This window comes from Macaca mulatta, chromosome 8 (genome assembly GCF_049350105.2).
Source record: "Macaca mulatta isolate MMU2019108-1 chromosome 8, T2T-MMU8v2.0, whole genome shotgun sequence".
NCBI lineage: Eukaryota > Metazoa > Chordata > Mammalia > Primates > Cercopithecidae > Macaca > Macaca mulatta.
In genome coordinates this window covers 143,017,253-143,033,215 of record NC_133413.1, presented here as the reverse complement: position 1 = coordinate 143,033,215, position 15,963 = coordinate 143,017,253, and the positions used below count along the sequence as shown (strand labels likewise).

Here is a 15,963-nt window from a genome sequence, read left to right as displayed (position 1 = left end):
GAGGTGGAATTTCCCATAGCATGAGCTCCCCCACCCACCTTGGGCAGTCAGTATTGTTGATTTCCGTGATTTTTAGACGCCAGAGGGTCACTGAGCTGGATCTCCGCAGAACAGGAGATAGAGGCTGGGACTCCACTGAAGGAAGCAGTGTTGAACTCCAGAGACGAGATTTTTCTCGAGCTTGGTCAGTTTGGCAAGAATTGTTCATGTTAAGGATGACAAACGTAGTTTAATTTCTTAATTGTAGGCCAAGTAGACATTACGATTTGACACTTTGAAAAATATAATGAACATTTGGAGGGTTCTTTATCTACAAAATTATAGCAACATCCAAAGATATATGACATTTTTACCTCATTGGAATCTTTCAAATGTCACTTTTTCTTATATGAAAGAAAAATGTAATTAAAATGTCTTCTGTAGCCTCCTAAATTAAACTTAAGAAATGCCACATAACCTATCTTAAGTCAGTTTACCCCAAATATATCTTCCACATTTATAAAATTCATCTGTCATTTTGCCAATGTAAAATAAACATACAAACATAGAGATATAGACTTAGTTTTATTTATAGATATAGTTTTGTACACATCCTCCATATAGTGGCTGAGTCTACATTTTTATAATTTAACAACTGCATTATCAAGTTTATTGATGTGTTTTAAATGCAACCTTATTGTTTGGTGCTGGAGGTGTTTTTAATTATGTTCGTTATTATGAATATAACTGTTCTGAGCAGAACTGTACGAGTTACCTCTGTTTCCAGTTGAGATATTTGGCTCGGACTTTTTTTCCCCCAGATGAAATTCTAGCAATGGAGGAAAAAAGAATTTAAAAGCCTATTTTATATATTGACAGATTGCATGCTGAAACGTATAACTCTTATGTCACAGACTTGCCGATATATGTTTTTAATATTATCCACGTTTTTATTAATTTAATAGAAATGATTTGTTTCTCCCTTTCATTTATATAATTATTTTTGAAGATGTGAAGTTAATGAATTTCACCTATATAGTAAAATCTAGAATATATAAAAGCATGTATTTGTTCTTGTACATTTTGGATATTTATCTTTTGCACAATCAATATTTTTAGCATAGTAATAGTTCACAAGGTCACAGTGCTATACTTATGTCCCTTGTCAATCCCCTCAGACCTCTAAGTCCTACTGCCCAGAGGTAGCTACTCACAATTCCCCTTGCTTGTTCTATTACAAGTGTCTAAATAATGCACTCAGTATTATGCTTATCTCCCAAGTATTGCACTTACATCATGCTTATCTGCTATTTCTTGATATTCCTATTTTAGATGTCATCTATTGACTTCCCAATGTGGAAGATGCAGATTTTGTTCTCTCACACCATGCACAAGGTTCTCAATTTTCTCCTATCCACCCTCCGTGTATTTTCATATAACATTAACAGGATATCATAATGAAATATGGGATATGGACCCATTTACAGGGACTGGTCTTTTGAATTAACTCTGTGTTGGGAGGAGATGTTACACTCGCTGCCCAACTCTCCCACATCTAATCTCTGGCCTTTCTTATCCCACCTGCCTCCTCCTGCCTTCTTCCAAGCTGGTCTGCCCGTCTCCACCTGTGCCATGAATTCCAGGCAGGTCAGTCCTGGGCCACGCCTCTGCTGGCTGGTGACAACTGCTTTTACTTACAGACTCAAATATGTGTTCCACAGAATTGTAGCTTGAGAATTGCAAGATGAAGATGATGATGATATTTTAGTAATAAATAGCTAACACTGGCAAAGAAACTCTGTAGCACAGGGGTCCCCAAACCCTGTCAGAGGACCCATACCTCTGGCCTGTTAGGAAGCCACCGCACAGCAGGAGGTGAGCAGTGGGCCAAGAGGGTCATAGTGTCTGAGCTCCACCTCCTGTCCGAACAGCCGCTGTTTTAGATCCTCATAGGAGCGGAGCCCCATTGTGAACTGGTCTTGCGAGGGATGTAGGTTGCGTGCTCCTATGAGAACTTAACTAATGCCTGATGATCTGAGGTGAGACAGTTTCATCCCGAAACCATCCCACCCCACCATCCGTGGAAAAATGGTCTTCCATGTAACCAGTCCCTGGTGCCAAAAAGGGTGGAGACCGCTGCTCTAACATATCAGTTCAGAGAATCTTTTCAGGTGGGCCAACCTGGGTCCAAATCCCAACTCATCCATTTAGGAGCTGTGTAAATTTTGGTAATTCCTTAGCTCATTTGCATTGCAGTTGCAAGTATCTATTGCCAGATAGATCCCAGAAGCAGCCGTTGCTGGAGGCTCCACCTCCAAGATGGTTGCTTCAGTTACCATCTGGCGCCGCTTCTGGGCGTGTTTCTTTCCACAGAAGCGGGTTTCGTTCTCTCTCACTGCTTTACGATTCTCCAGGTGGCTCAGGGTCTCTGAGTGTGGTGGAGTAAAGGTAGCCAGACACTTGATGTGGCTTCTGACATGTCCCAGAGCAATTGTTTGTAGGGCAGTCCTTCCAGTGTGAGCATTTCAGACATCTAGGCAGCCCCAGAGCTTCAGTGGTGCCCCAGTCTGTTGGTCAGGCAAGTCCCTGGGGCCAGCCCCAGTGCAGAGAGAAGGCGAAGGATTCGATGCCATCTCTCCATGAGAAATGGCATGCGTGCACATAATGATGGGCATCTCAGAGCCAAGTGCCCACACTGAGCTATCTGACCTTCAAATAAAGATAGTAATTGTGATATTTCTCTCATAGGCATGATGTTAGGATTGAATAAGATACTGTATATGGAAGAGCTTAATATAGTCAACAGCAAATAAATATTAGCCATGTAGTTAATAAGCTTGTTATGTACCTGGAGCATACTTATCACATTTGAGAAAATTATGCTAACTTATATCTTAGTTTTCTGTCAGTTTTATGTATTTTATCTATTTGTATACTTTAAAAAATTCCCAACTATAACCATGTTGCAAAATTTTGAAAAACAGAATGATGTTTAATCTTAATTCCACCATTGCTATTATCATTTTGCTGTATTTATTTTTCTGCCTTTTACATTGTTGTAATTTTGGCGCATGGGCGATGTTGTATCTTACTTTTTCCATTTTCATTATATCATGAGCTCTCCTCTTCCATGCTGTGATAGTTTTCATAACCACCATTTTAGATATACTTATAACATTAAACATTGAATAGATGTATTAGAGTTTGCTTAACCATTTTTCTACATTGAGTTTCTTCCTAATGTGCTTCTTTATTTTATATCATGTAATTATATTTACTAGAATTTAATGTCCAACTATAATAGTCACCTACACTCAGTCTTGTCAATTCCATTTTTCCCCTCAGTTGCTCAATTATCTTTAAAGTTGTCTTTCCTTTAGTTTTCACCTGAGCCAACTAACTAATCTATCTGTTGACTTATCTGCTGCACTTACCCATTTTCCTTCTTTGTCTTTCTCATTCTTTCTTTTCTCCTCCCCTCTCTTCCTCCTCCCATCTCTTCATTTCTTCTACAAGTATTTCTTGACCTTCTATCTTATGCCAAGGAATCTTTTACGTGTGGGAAATAAAGTAATTAACAAGTCAATCTTCCCCTCTCCATGGAGCTTAAATTCTAATGGGGAAGACAGGTCATAAACACTCAAACAAAAAAGAAAAACATCAGATATGACAAAGGATGTACACAAAATTAAAATGAAACAATATGTGTGTTAGAGAGTATCTGATTGCCCTAAAAAGAACCAAAGAAAAGACAGTGTCTACCAGGTTTCTCTACTGTAACATTACTATATTTCACTTTTAACCAATGAGTAATTTGTGGGAAGATACTTGAACATTATGTAGATATCCTATTCCTCATCATACTTTCATGCACTGGTTTTAACATTCTAATGACTTGTTTTCATTCCATCATTCTTTTCATATTTATTAGATGACATTCTTCCTTAAGAAAAAACTTTGCCTTCTCCCCCAATTTATTCGTATTTCTTATATTGGCATAGACTCATGGATTCTTGTTTTGTTCAACGAATTATGTTACTACCATTATTTAGTTTAATGATCACAATGTCCCAGGTTTGGCTACAGAAGCCCTTCCAAGTAGACTCTTCTGACATTTTAAAATGTTCTTATCTTTCTTTGAGTACTTTCTTGCTTAGTGGTACATCAAGAAGTTCTAGACTCCTCTTTTCTTTTCCTACTTTTATCTGTTCTTTCCTTCTTTCAAACTGTTTATATTCTTGAAATAAGTATATGAAGGAGATTATTACCATATTTCATTGCAAAAGGTGATAAGAACCTGGGGTATGGATAATAAGATTATACTAGACAGGAAGTATATGATAAAATTTAGGAGTTAAGGTCTCTGGGACTTGGCTAATGACATGAAGGAGTTAAGAGAGTAATTTAACTTTTAAATTTATGACTTGACCCTTAGATGTATCAAATTCATGTCTAAAACCAAAATAGTGATAGTATTGAAAGAGTTCAGACATAAACAAGGCAGAGAAGCTGTGTTGAGGAATAGAGAATAAGAGGAAATAGGGAGAATTCCATTTTGAACATGTTGAATGTAATATGTCTTACAGACATTTGGAAATAGGAGTATGATATTCAGATAGTGGGTTATCATTTGGAAATCATCAGAATCTGGGGTTAGTTAAACCAATAACCATGACTGTTGTCATCAAGAAGATGATGATAGAAAATACTGGGTCAAGGGTGGAACTCTGGGATATATCACCATTGAAGGGATAGAGAAGTTTATAAAAGAGATGAAGAAGAACAGACTACATTATAAGGAGAACAAGAAGAGAGTAGTATCACTGTTACCAAGACGGCTGAGAACTTTAAGAGATAATTCATGAATAATTGTGCCATATGCAGCAGATTGTTCTAGTGAAAAGTGGGTTGAAGACGGTCGATTAGACTGTTAATATCATGGTCCTTGGTCACCTTTAGAGAAGCAGATCTTATAGAATGCCAGGAACAATGGGTTGAGCAATGAATGGGAATTGAGAAACAACCAATGAATATAGGTTTAGGGTAGCTTTCAATGTCTAATGGGCATTGCCTACTTCTGGATTCTGTGTTTGCACATTTAATTTTCTTTTCCTTGTATTTTTTTTCTCTTTTTATATTTTCTCTATGTTAGACATAAGTGTGAACTCAGGGACTGTGATTTTTTTTTTATCAGTTTATTCTAAAGACCTTGCTTAGCAACATCTATGTAGCAGGCACCCTGCAACTCCCACGTGGATGGATGAATGAATGGATAGATGGATATAGAGTGAGGTCATACATCTGAAAGTTCTAAGATAGAGGTTGCTTATTTGGAGGAGATTGGCTTGGGGTCTGACTTAATAAGAAGAAAACATGAAATTCTGGACCAGATTGAGTCAGGTGATAGAATAAGGGAACAGGAAGGGAACACCATCATTTAATGAAGTTGACTCCATTATATAGCCTTCAGAAATGAGGAAACCTCACCAAAGGTGACACAGTTGCATAGCTGTAAACCAATCCAAATCAAATTCATATTGATGACATTAATCTATCAGGAACTAAAATTCACTCTAAATTATATAGCCACAGAAAAATTACAAAAAAATAGATAATAAGGAATCATAACGGAAAGGTGTGTAGAACTTTGAAGAAATAAATGCAGAACAAGGTGGACCTGGGGTATTAGCTGGGGAAGGCTTTCTAGACATTGGAGGTTGCAAAATCTGCCATGTTAATCCCACAAGCATGAGGCAGTCATAGTGAGAGATAATCTTATATTGAACCAAGCCCACAAAGGCTGCTGCCTAAACTAGGTCAACTCTTCTTAGTTCACGGAAAGAAACTGTAAGGTTTCTGCTCATGAGACAGCTGTGCTTGCTTCCTTCCTTATAGGTACATTGTCCAAGAAGTCATATGGTAATTAGAGTGCTCATTGAGCTATTCTAATCATAGCTCATGTTTGCTGACACTCTCAGTGGCAAGCATTATGCTAAGCACTTTACATGAGTCATCTTATGTTATTTTCACAACTTCTGACTCTGGTACCAATACTATTATAATTCTATAGATGAGCAGGCTGAAGCTTGTAACTTACCCAAGGTCACATTAGCAAGGATGAGGTAGAGGAAGCACTTGAACTTGTATCTGTCTAATTCCCAAGTCTGGACTCCTAGCCACCAAATTTGCATGGAATGTGAATGAGGGGATTAATTCAAATTCAAATTTAGATTCGATTCAAGTTTCTATAGCATCTGGCTATCTCTGTAATGAAGGTGGATGGGTCAGATTTACTATAAAACCCTACTTCAGTGACTCACCCTTTTTCTATTATTCCTTTGAACATCAAAACATCTTATTCTTCACTTTTGTTAATACCTTCAGTTCAGTTCTTGGTGGCCTTAGAGCCATTCTCTCTCTGCTAGGTGACTTTGCAAATACTGGTTCTGATGCACTGGTTTTATGAAATGCCTTTCTTTTTGGAGAAACTTTCCACTATCACCCTCCAAGATGAAATATGTCCTACCGACCTGCTAAAACTCAAGAGGACAGGTTCCAGGTGCCCTCTCTAGTAGGAGTTTTGTTCTGAGGTAGCACCCACTGTAGTAGCAGCTTATACTTTTGCTTTTTTCATGCCAGATAGTGACCAAATCAAAAAAAAATAACCAGTCTTGTTGTAAGCAGGGAAAGTGATTTCCCCTGGCTGGAAGGACTCAGAGGGTGAAAATAAGGGGAGACAGAAATAGAAAAATGAGTTAAGATGAAGCCTTTGAGTTGATATTTCTGAAAAATCACTTCATGGTAAGCAATGCAATAAATCAGCAGACTGAAAATACAACAACAGTTACTTCTATTATGTGCTATTACACATGTTTTATTACCACTGTGATTTTTCTTTATTTGCTTTGTTTTCATTTTATTTTTCTCAACAGGATGCGAAGAGCTGGCAAAACTTGACTTGACTGTAAATTTCATTGGAGAGCTGAGCAGCATTAAAACCTTGAAGCACAATATCCATCTGAAGGAGCTCTTTCTCATGGGGAACCCATGTGCTTTCTTTGACCACTATAGAGAGTTCGTGGTAGCAACTCTTCCACAACTAAAGGTATGGTTATTTTAATGGTGCAGAAATCACAGAGAAATGAGCATGAGCAACTATAATAATTCTTGCTTTACTTGCAGCAACAATGAATGTGTTGTTTCAGATAATGGAATATTCCAAAGAGCCCAAAGTAATTATCTGAATGGCTAGACCTTTAATATTGTTTAAATAGTTTTAATAAATCCCTGAAAAATAAATTGCATATTTTTCACCTTTCTCATCCAAAACTTACAGAACTTAATTTGACTTTTTCTCAATGAGTTCAAATCATAGTTACAAAGAACATTCATCATTACTGATTAGAATTCATTATTACTTGTAGCAAACCAAAAGTTTAGGGTTTTAGAAGTAGCTACAGCTATGTACCTTTGTATTACATAGTCTTAAGCTACTGTGCTTTTATAATTATTATTTTTTATCATTGCTTTTTCTTAACATTTTCTTTGTAGCAGTGGTTCACTGTCTTTTTTAAATTTTTCTTTTTTTTTTTTTTTTTTTGAGAAGGAGTTTCGCTCTTGTTCTCTTCTTGCGCAGGCTGGAGTACAATGGCATGATCTCAGTTCACTGCAACCTACGCCTCCCAGGTTCAAGTGATTCTCCTGCCTCAGCTTCCCAAGTAGCTGGGATTACAGGCATGTGCCACCACACCCGCCTACTTTTGTATTTTTAGTAGAGATGAGATTTCACCATGTTGGCCAGGCTAGTCTTGAACTCCTGACCTCAGGTGATCCACCTGCCTCAGCCTCCCAAAGTGCTGGGATTACAGGCGTGAACTGCTGTGCCCAGCAAGTTCACAGTCTTTGGTGTGCATCAGAACACGTAGAGGCCTTTTCAAAACACAGACTGCTGTGCTCCTCCCCCAGGGTTTATGGGTCAGGTCTGACATGGGGCCTGAGATTTCACATTTCTAACAAAATCTGTAAGTGCTGCTGCTGGTGCAGGGACCTCATTTGACAACTACGACTGTTTATGTTACTCTTATACCATATCCCCCCAATCGAATAATTTTAGAACTGAGGGAAAAATATTATTTCTTGAGAAATCATACAACAGAGAATATTAAAATAGCAATGTTAAGTTTCATGTAAGTCCAAGAGTTCCCAGCCTGCATGTGGCTCCATGTTCCTGGAGAGAGAATGCATGGATACATCGCCTGTGCAACAGGCATTTTTTCAGTTCTCAAAGGATATTTGTTTCTTAGACTTCTGTGTTCTCTGCAGTCAAGAGACTGCTGACTGCTGGATTAATGGAATACATTTCTTCTACTGTAAAATTTCTCAGATTAAGAGAATGAGTGATTCAGGTAATTGAATATAGAATAAATAATAAATTGTCTCATATGTAACCTAAACTGATCGTTATTATACAGTGATTTCCTAGAAAATGAACTGATGAGACCTAGACTATCATAGAACTAGGTCTTGTAGTGTAATGCTGTGAGCCATGCCCTTTGAAGGGCTAAGGGTCCAGGAGTCCTCATGGCCACCACAGCTGAGCCTGGTCAGGCTAAAGGTGTGAGAGCCATCATATGGCTGCCGCAGACAGGGTCAGAGGTTGTGCCAGGTACTTTGTGCACAGTGTTTCTGATTCTCCCAGACCCAATTAGGGAGACAATTAGGTGCATTCAGAGCTTGGGGAGTTAATGCTGCTTGTTTAGGCTGACACCTCTGGCAAGTGACACCAGTGGGATTTGAACCTACATGAGTCCAACCTTGATGCCTCCACCATTCACACTATACCCACACTCACTGCTTCTCTCTGGGTTAAATTACAGGCTTTGGATCAAGTCTTTCCTTTCAGAAAGACTTCTCCAAATCAACTGCTTCAATAGAAAACAACCCCTTTTTGAAAAATAGCGTTCATATATTTATTAATATTTTAAAATAGTTTGATATACTATAGAATCTTAATTACCATTTCATTGAAAGCTTGTGAGCTGCTTGAAAGGAATTGTGTTAATAAATGTATTACTTTCCTAGGGCTGCTGTAACAAAGTACTGCAAACTAGATGGCTTAAACAACAGAAATGTGTCATCTTATAGCTCTGAAGGCCAGACGTTCAAGTTCAAGATGTTGATGGGGTTGGTTCCTTCCAGGGGCTGCAAGGGAGAATCTGCTCCATGCCTCCCTCCTAGCTTCTGCTGATTTGCCGGCCAATCTTTGGCATTCTTGAGCTTGTAGACACATTACCTGAGGGTCTCTGCCTTCCTCTTCACAGGGCTCTCTCTTTATAAAGACACCAGTTATATTGGCTTGGGGCCCACCTGCTTCAGGATGATTTAGTCTCAACGAATTACATCCATAATGACTCTGTTGCCAAAAAGTCCATGATTTGAGCTGCTGGGGGTTAGGACTTCAACATCTTTTTTTGTCAATTTTACCCATAACAACAGAGTAGTTATTTTAGATAGTCACATAGAAGAGGTGTGAGGAGAGTCAGCCCTTTTCAAGGATTTTCTTCCCAGTGTCTGAGCCACTCCAGAAGTAGGTAGACCCTGCAGTGCAGTGGGAAACAGATTTGTTAGCAGACAAACCAAGGTCTGACACCTGCTTCCACTGCCTGTGAATTGCGTGCCTCATTTTACTGATGTATAGTGGGATCATAATTCCTACTTCAAGGGAGTTCTGTGAGGCCTTCAATACACCTTAGTGTCCCTTTCTCTGCTTCAGCACTTGCACGGTTATTACCAATAAGTGCGGACACTCCACCTTTGTGCTGCAGGAATCCTGGGTGAAGAAAGATAAAGAAACGCTCAGCTTAAAACTGAATCTATGATTCTTAGGCCTTCTAAACTCAGACGTGATTTTGGCTTGAAGGAAATGTGGGCCAATTTCAAAGATGAACAGAAATCACCAAAAAAGTGAGGTTCCTAGAATAGGTGCTGGGGTACAGTCCCGAACTTGTCATTAGTTATTATTATGAGGTCTTTTGCCTCCTGTCAGTAAAGTGACAGAGGGTTCAGTTGTCATAGCCTTTTAGGAATAGTAGTGCTAATTAAGTCAAAATACACTTAAACCGTTTATAAGACAGAAATCAATCAATCAATCAATCAATGTACTTCAATTACAAAGAAGAAAAGATCACCTTGCTCCCCAGGGTTCTGTTGGGAAAAAATCTCAGTCGAAAGAAATTATCTGTAATAAGCTAGAGTTTTCTAGCTTATTATAATACACAGTTATATATAATGTATTTATGTTAATAATATATATTTATATATAAATTATACTATATAAATTAATATAACAAAGTACTACAAATTGGATGACTTAACAGAAATTTATGAAAGTACTATATTTATATAGTATTAATTACATATAAATATATTTATAATTATGTTGATTCATATATTTATATTAGTGTATTTACTTATGTACACTTACAAAATAAGTAAATTTCATTTATCCCAAAATTTCCAAATTGATTTGATCCCAACCCTGTATTAAACTAGATCAGATTAAGTATGTGGACCACAATTACTTAATGCCTTAAATAATAGGTTTTATTGCATTGGGTTCATCATTATGGCCTCATACATAATGGTATGAGGATACCTTTATTGAAGGATACTACAAGAAACAGCCCTATGAAACCTGTGACTCTATGGACATATTTCTGGAGAAACAATGCCTGACATCTCTCAAGGTCTCCATTATGAAACTCTGTGCTAGAAGTGTGTTTTAGAGCTGCATGTTAGAGGGAAGCTACAAACTATTTTTTCCTTAAAGACCATGAAAATTGTGTAACTAATTATGTTTTTCTATTTCACTTTGGCTGCCAAGAAGCTCGGAACCAAATCTGCAGCCCATCTATAGCAACCATATGAGTTCTTATGACCAAAGCATATTTGGAATTATCTTTTTACCAAATCTCTACATAATTTTGACTTATAATTCAGCTGATTCTAATAATTTTTTAATTTGTATTTTACTAAATCTTTCTGTGTATTTTTCCCCCTTTTATATGTTTCTTATTGCTGCTGTAACAAATTGAGACAAATTTAGTGACTTAAAACAATACAAATGTATTACCTTATGATTTTGGAGATCAAAAGCCTGAAATGGTTTCACTGGGCTAAAATCAAGGTGTTGTCAGGGCTATTCTTTCTTCAGGCTCTAGGAGAGAATCCCTTACTTTGCCCCTTTCAGCTTCTAGAGGATACTTGCATTTTTAGGCTCATGGCCTCTTCCTCCATCTCCAAAGACATCATTATGCCAACTTTACATCTCTCCCTAACTCTGGCACTCATGTCTCTCTCTCGTACTTATAAGGACCTCTGTGGTCCTTACAAGAATCACCCTGATCATCCAAGATCCTTAACCTAATCAAACCTGTAAAGTCCCTTTTGTCATGTAAGGTAACATTCATGGAGATTAGAACATGGACATTCTTGGGGAACCATTATCTTCCAACCACACCTTCCTAAATACCTCACCTCATTTTGCAGAATAAGGCTGGGTAGATAAATAGGTATCTTTAAACTGTTAGCTCTAACATTTTAGGTTTTAATTGACACTTTTATTTTAATATTTTACTTTGGAAAATCATAATTGAAGTATCAGATGTAAACAATGCTGTAACAATAGCCTATCTATCTTGTTAAGGGTGAAACACGGGCTCATTTGTATTAGAGGCCAATCATGCGTAATATTCAAGGCCTTTTTTTTTTCTGTAGAGAGCTTTTGAGAAGTGCCATTGTTGTACTTGGAAGCTATGATTTGACTTAAGCATTGACATTTTTGACATAGTGAGCAATTATAAAATTAACATAAAATATTTTGAGAGTTTGTATTAATTATCATTTTTAACAGAAGACCTAATCATTATTATTGCCAGTAAAGGTATTTTTAAAACTGTGTAAATTGTATGAAATAAACATTGATTTAGAACAATGTTCTGATATTTCCCATTAATTATATTGTTTTAATTCTCTATCACTGTGGTGTATTATTATTTCTAAGTTTCAAAAGTTCTAATCAAAATCAACCTGGGGCTGATTCACACTGCTACTTTTGAACAATTGTACTATATTTATTGTTTTTTGTTTAAGTGGTTGGATGGTAAAGAAATAGAGCCTTCAGAAAGGATTAAGGCATTGCAGGAGTATTCAATAATTGAACCACAAATCAGAGAGCAGGAAAAAGATCACTGTCTTAAACGAGCCAAACTCAAGGAAGAGGCTCAGCGGAAACACCAAGAAGAGGATAAAAATGAAGACAAGAGAAGTAACGCAGGCTTTGACGGACGTTGGTACACAGACATCAATGCTACTCTGTATGTAAATTATTAGTTTACTTTCTAGTCAACTTTTGTTAAAAGCAGCAAACTGTATTCTCTTTCCAAGTTCTTTGCAGTACACTTATATTCTGGATTAATTTGAAGAATAAAACATGATGTGAATTTTGGATGGAAGAATATGAGCATCCCATTGCTTGTGACAATTCTGTAAGGCTTTCTTTCCTTGGGGGAAAAATTCCTTTTTAAACGAGTAACTTTAATTTCCATCTAAAATTATTCTCAGAAAAATCCATAAAATATGTACAGAAAAGATGAATTAACAGGTGTACTTTGATTTACAAACTAGGAGTATTTTAGAAAAGTTAAATACAAATCACATTATTATAATTTGAATAATTCTAATTGTATCATACAACATTCTGTTTTCTTTATATACTGAATACATTCTTAATGTGATTAATAACTTTTTTAAATTAAAATTTTCATGTTTATTTATTTTAAGTGAATTGCAATTATAGTCAGTTGATTTGATTCCATACAGTTAAAGTGTAAGGTATTTAGATAACAGAATCCCTTAAAATTGGGGAAATAATACTTATAGAGTATTTCAGACATACATAAATGTTTGAAAATAGTTATATAGGCAGCTTGTAGTTCTACCACCTACATTTAATAAATGACAATATATTTGCTTTGGATCTTTTTTTAAATAAGAAATAAAATATCATTAAGAGTGTAGAAGCTCCTTAAGTACTTCCCCTTCATCCCATTCCTCTCTTCATCCTGGTGGCATCTGCTATCCTGAAGCTGTTGCGTATTTGATATATGTTGATTCATTCATATTTTTAATACCTTTATTTCACAAGTATGCCTCCTTAAACAATAGTAGTTTGAGTATGTGTGTTTAGCATGAATGATATCTTTCTATAGCTTTGCTTTTCATGCAACATGTTTTTGAGATTTATGCATATAAATCTAATGTAAAACTAATTCATTTTAAGTATAGAATAATATCCAGTTGGATGAATAAATTATAATTTATCCCAGAGGTAATATTCAAAATAGTTAAATAGCCAGTATTTCAAACAGTTAAATAGCAAGTGAAATAGCCAGTATTTCACTTGCCCTGACCAATCAGAAGGTGCAGCAGCTCCAACAACACATACAATCCTTCTAGTGGTGCCAGCCGGTCAACCTGGACACAGCCATCCCTCTTTGGCTGGCCATGCACGTTGTTTTCCCTATTCCCATTTCCAATTCTCACAAGAGTAGAATCTCCTGAAAGTAGCATCATGGTCTATCTTGGCCAGGGCTGTATCTCTGGTGCCTGGCACAACAGAAGATGCCCAATAAATATTTCTCGAATCCATGTTGAACATTTGTTGAGATATTCAAGCAATGTTGCCCTTGTCTCCTTGTTCAGGTATGAAAGTTTCTTCAGGGTATTTAGCAATGGCATTGCTACAACAATCATGATATCTTTTCAACTTTATACATACTGCCAAATTGTTTTCTAGAGTACTTGTAATAATTTATGCTAATATATCAATATACAGGAGTTTTCAATCTTTGCCAATACTGGATAATATATTTTAAAATATTGGCCAATCAAGTGTGTTGCATAGTCTATAGTATCCTCTATTTTAAAAAAATTTAATTTGCATTTCTATAGTTACTAGTGAATTTGAATATTTTAAATATGTTTTATATGTTTGTTGGTTATTCAGATATCCTCTATTCAAGTCCCCTACTTGTTTTAAATAAGTTGTTAAGTTTTTTTCTTATTGATAGTTCTTTTATATTCTGGATACAAATAAAAAATATATTCTTTGGTGGTTATGTGCTTTACAAGTGTCTTCTCCCAGTCTATGACTTGTGTTTAATTATAAGTGCTTGTGTTTTATGAAGTTTAAAAATATTAATGTAGTTAAACTTATTTGTACATTTTTGTCTTGTTTATGGAATGCTTCTTTATCCCAGTACCATATCTGTTTGTATCTTTTTATCTGGAATTAACCTTTGCCAATGTATAGGGTAGGGTACTAATGGTTTTTCATATGGGTAGCTAATTGTCTCTGTACCATTTATTAAGGTGCTATTCTTTTCCCACTGATCTGAAATGCCACCCTTACTAATCCCTTCAAACCATGTATTCATGGGTTCATCTCTGAGTTCCCTAGACTGTTCCATAGGAGCACTTCTACCTGGTTTTAGTTTGTATAGATTTATAGCATATCTTGATATTTGGTAGGAGATATTCTCATTTTTCAAAGTTATCTTGGCTATTTTTAGTTCCTTACTTGTCTGTATGAGTTTTAGAATCCGCTGCTAATCAAATTCCTTAAAAATCCCTAGTGGAATTTTGATTGAAATTGCATTTAATTTGTATGTTAATTGGGGGAAAGTTGGCATCTTCATGACATTGATTCTTTCCTTGCTGAACTTTGGAAGAGCTCTATTTACTTAGACCTTCTTCTGAGTCATTCAATGAGGTTTTAAATTTTCACTATAAAAGTCTTAAACCATCTTTCATTGTCTCTATTTCTAAGTATCTTGTAGAATAAGATTTTAAAAATAGATGTAATTGGTTTTGCTGATATTTAAAGGGACAAATTAATTATTTCTGTATACTGATACTGTATTAATCTTGCTAACCTTTATGAAAGAGGCAATCCTGCGTTTTCTAACTGGAAAAATACATTGTTTGTAAGCAGTAACTTGAAAATTGTTTTCCAATCCCTCTCCTTCTACTTTATTTTCTTCATGTTGCCTGCAAAGGTCTCCAGTATGGAGTGGAATAGTAGCGTTAAGAATGGGTATCTGTATCTTGTTTCTGACTTTAAAAAGAATGTTTGCAATTTCTCATCATTAAGTATAATGTTTGCTATGGGTTTTTGGGTCTTGTTAAGTAAGCTTCCTTCTATTCTTAGTTGATGAGGAGCTTTTATCATCACATGCATTATATTGATTTTTAAATGCTTTCCCCAAATTTATTGAGATAATAGTGTTTTTCTGTTACTGTGTTGAATTACATTAATAGAATTTCTAATGTTAAACCATCCTTGAATTTCTGGGATAAACATCCTTTGTCCATGATTATTTGCTAATGCATTGCTCCATTGATTTTGCTAATATCTTATTTTAATATTTGAACCTGTGTTCATTAGTGAGTTTATGCTATAATATCCTTGTCTCATTGTATTTTTTTCCTGCTGTTTGGCATCAAAGTTATGTAATAGGCACATACAATATCTTGGAGATAATTTACTATCCTTGGCTTTTAAAAGTTTACAAAAGTTAAAATGATCTGTTCCTTGTATTTTAGTAGAAGGTTACAGTGTGGTTTCTTGCAGGTGCCTTCTTGCCTCCCCCATAGACCTGGCTGATCCTTAAGTCTTCACCATTCTCACCCTATTTAGCCTGTTTGAACAGAAACATATACATTCTGGAGGAGAATCATTGAAATCCTGAATCATTGAATTAGTTGGTGAGGAGTAGGAGGTATTTCCCTCTCAAGGCTTCAAGAAGAAACACTACAGAGAATCAGAGGCTGCAAGAAAGGGAGATGGACATTTACCTCTTGACTAGGTAGAGCCTGCCTCCAGCCTGGAGAATTGAAAAGATAGAAAGTGACCTGGAGCAGAGG

At 36.2% G+C, this 15,963-nt stretch overlaps 1 protein-coding gene across 5 annotated transcripts in view; it reads left to right on the top strand.

The window, feature by feature from the left end:
- The window catches only part of DNAAF11 (dynein axonemal assembly factor 11), a 95,737-nt gene that overhangs the window by 24,158 nt on the left and 55,616 nt on the right, over positions 1-15,963 (top strand). For all 5 annotated transcript variants that reach the window (XM_001085271.5, XM_028852913.2, XM_077944046.1 and 2 more), the window contains exons 4-5: positions 6,912-7,084; positions 12,130-12,353. In XM_001085271.5, the coding sequence (XP_001085271.1) occupies positions 6,912-7,084; positions 12,130-12,353 (397 nt within the window). The remainder of the gene's footprint in view (positions 1-6,911; positions 7,085-12,129; positions 12,354-15,963) is intronic.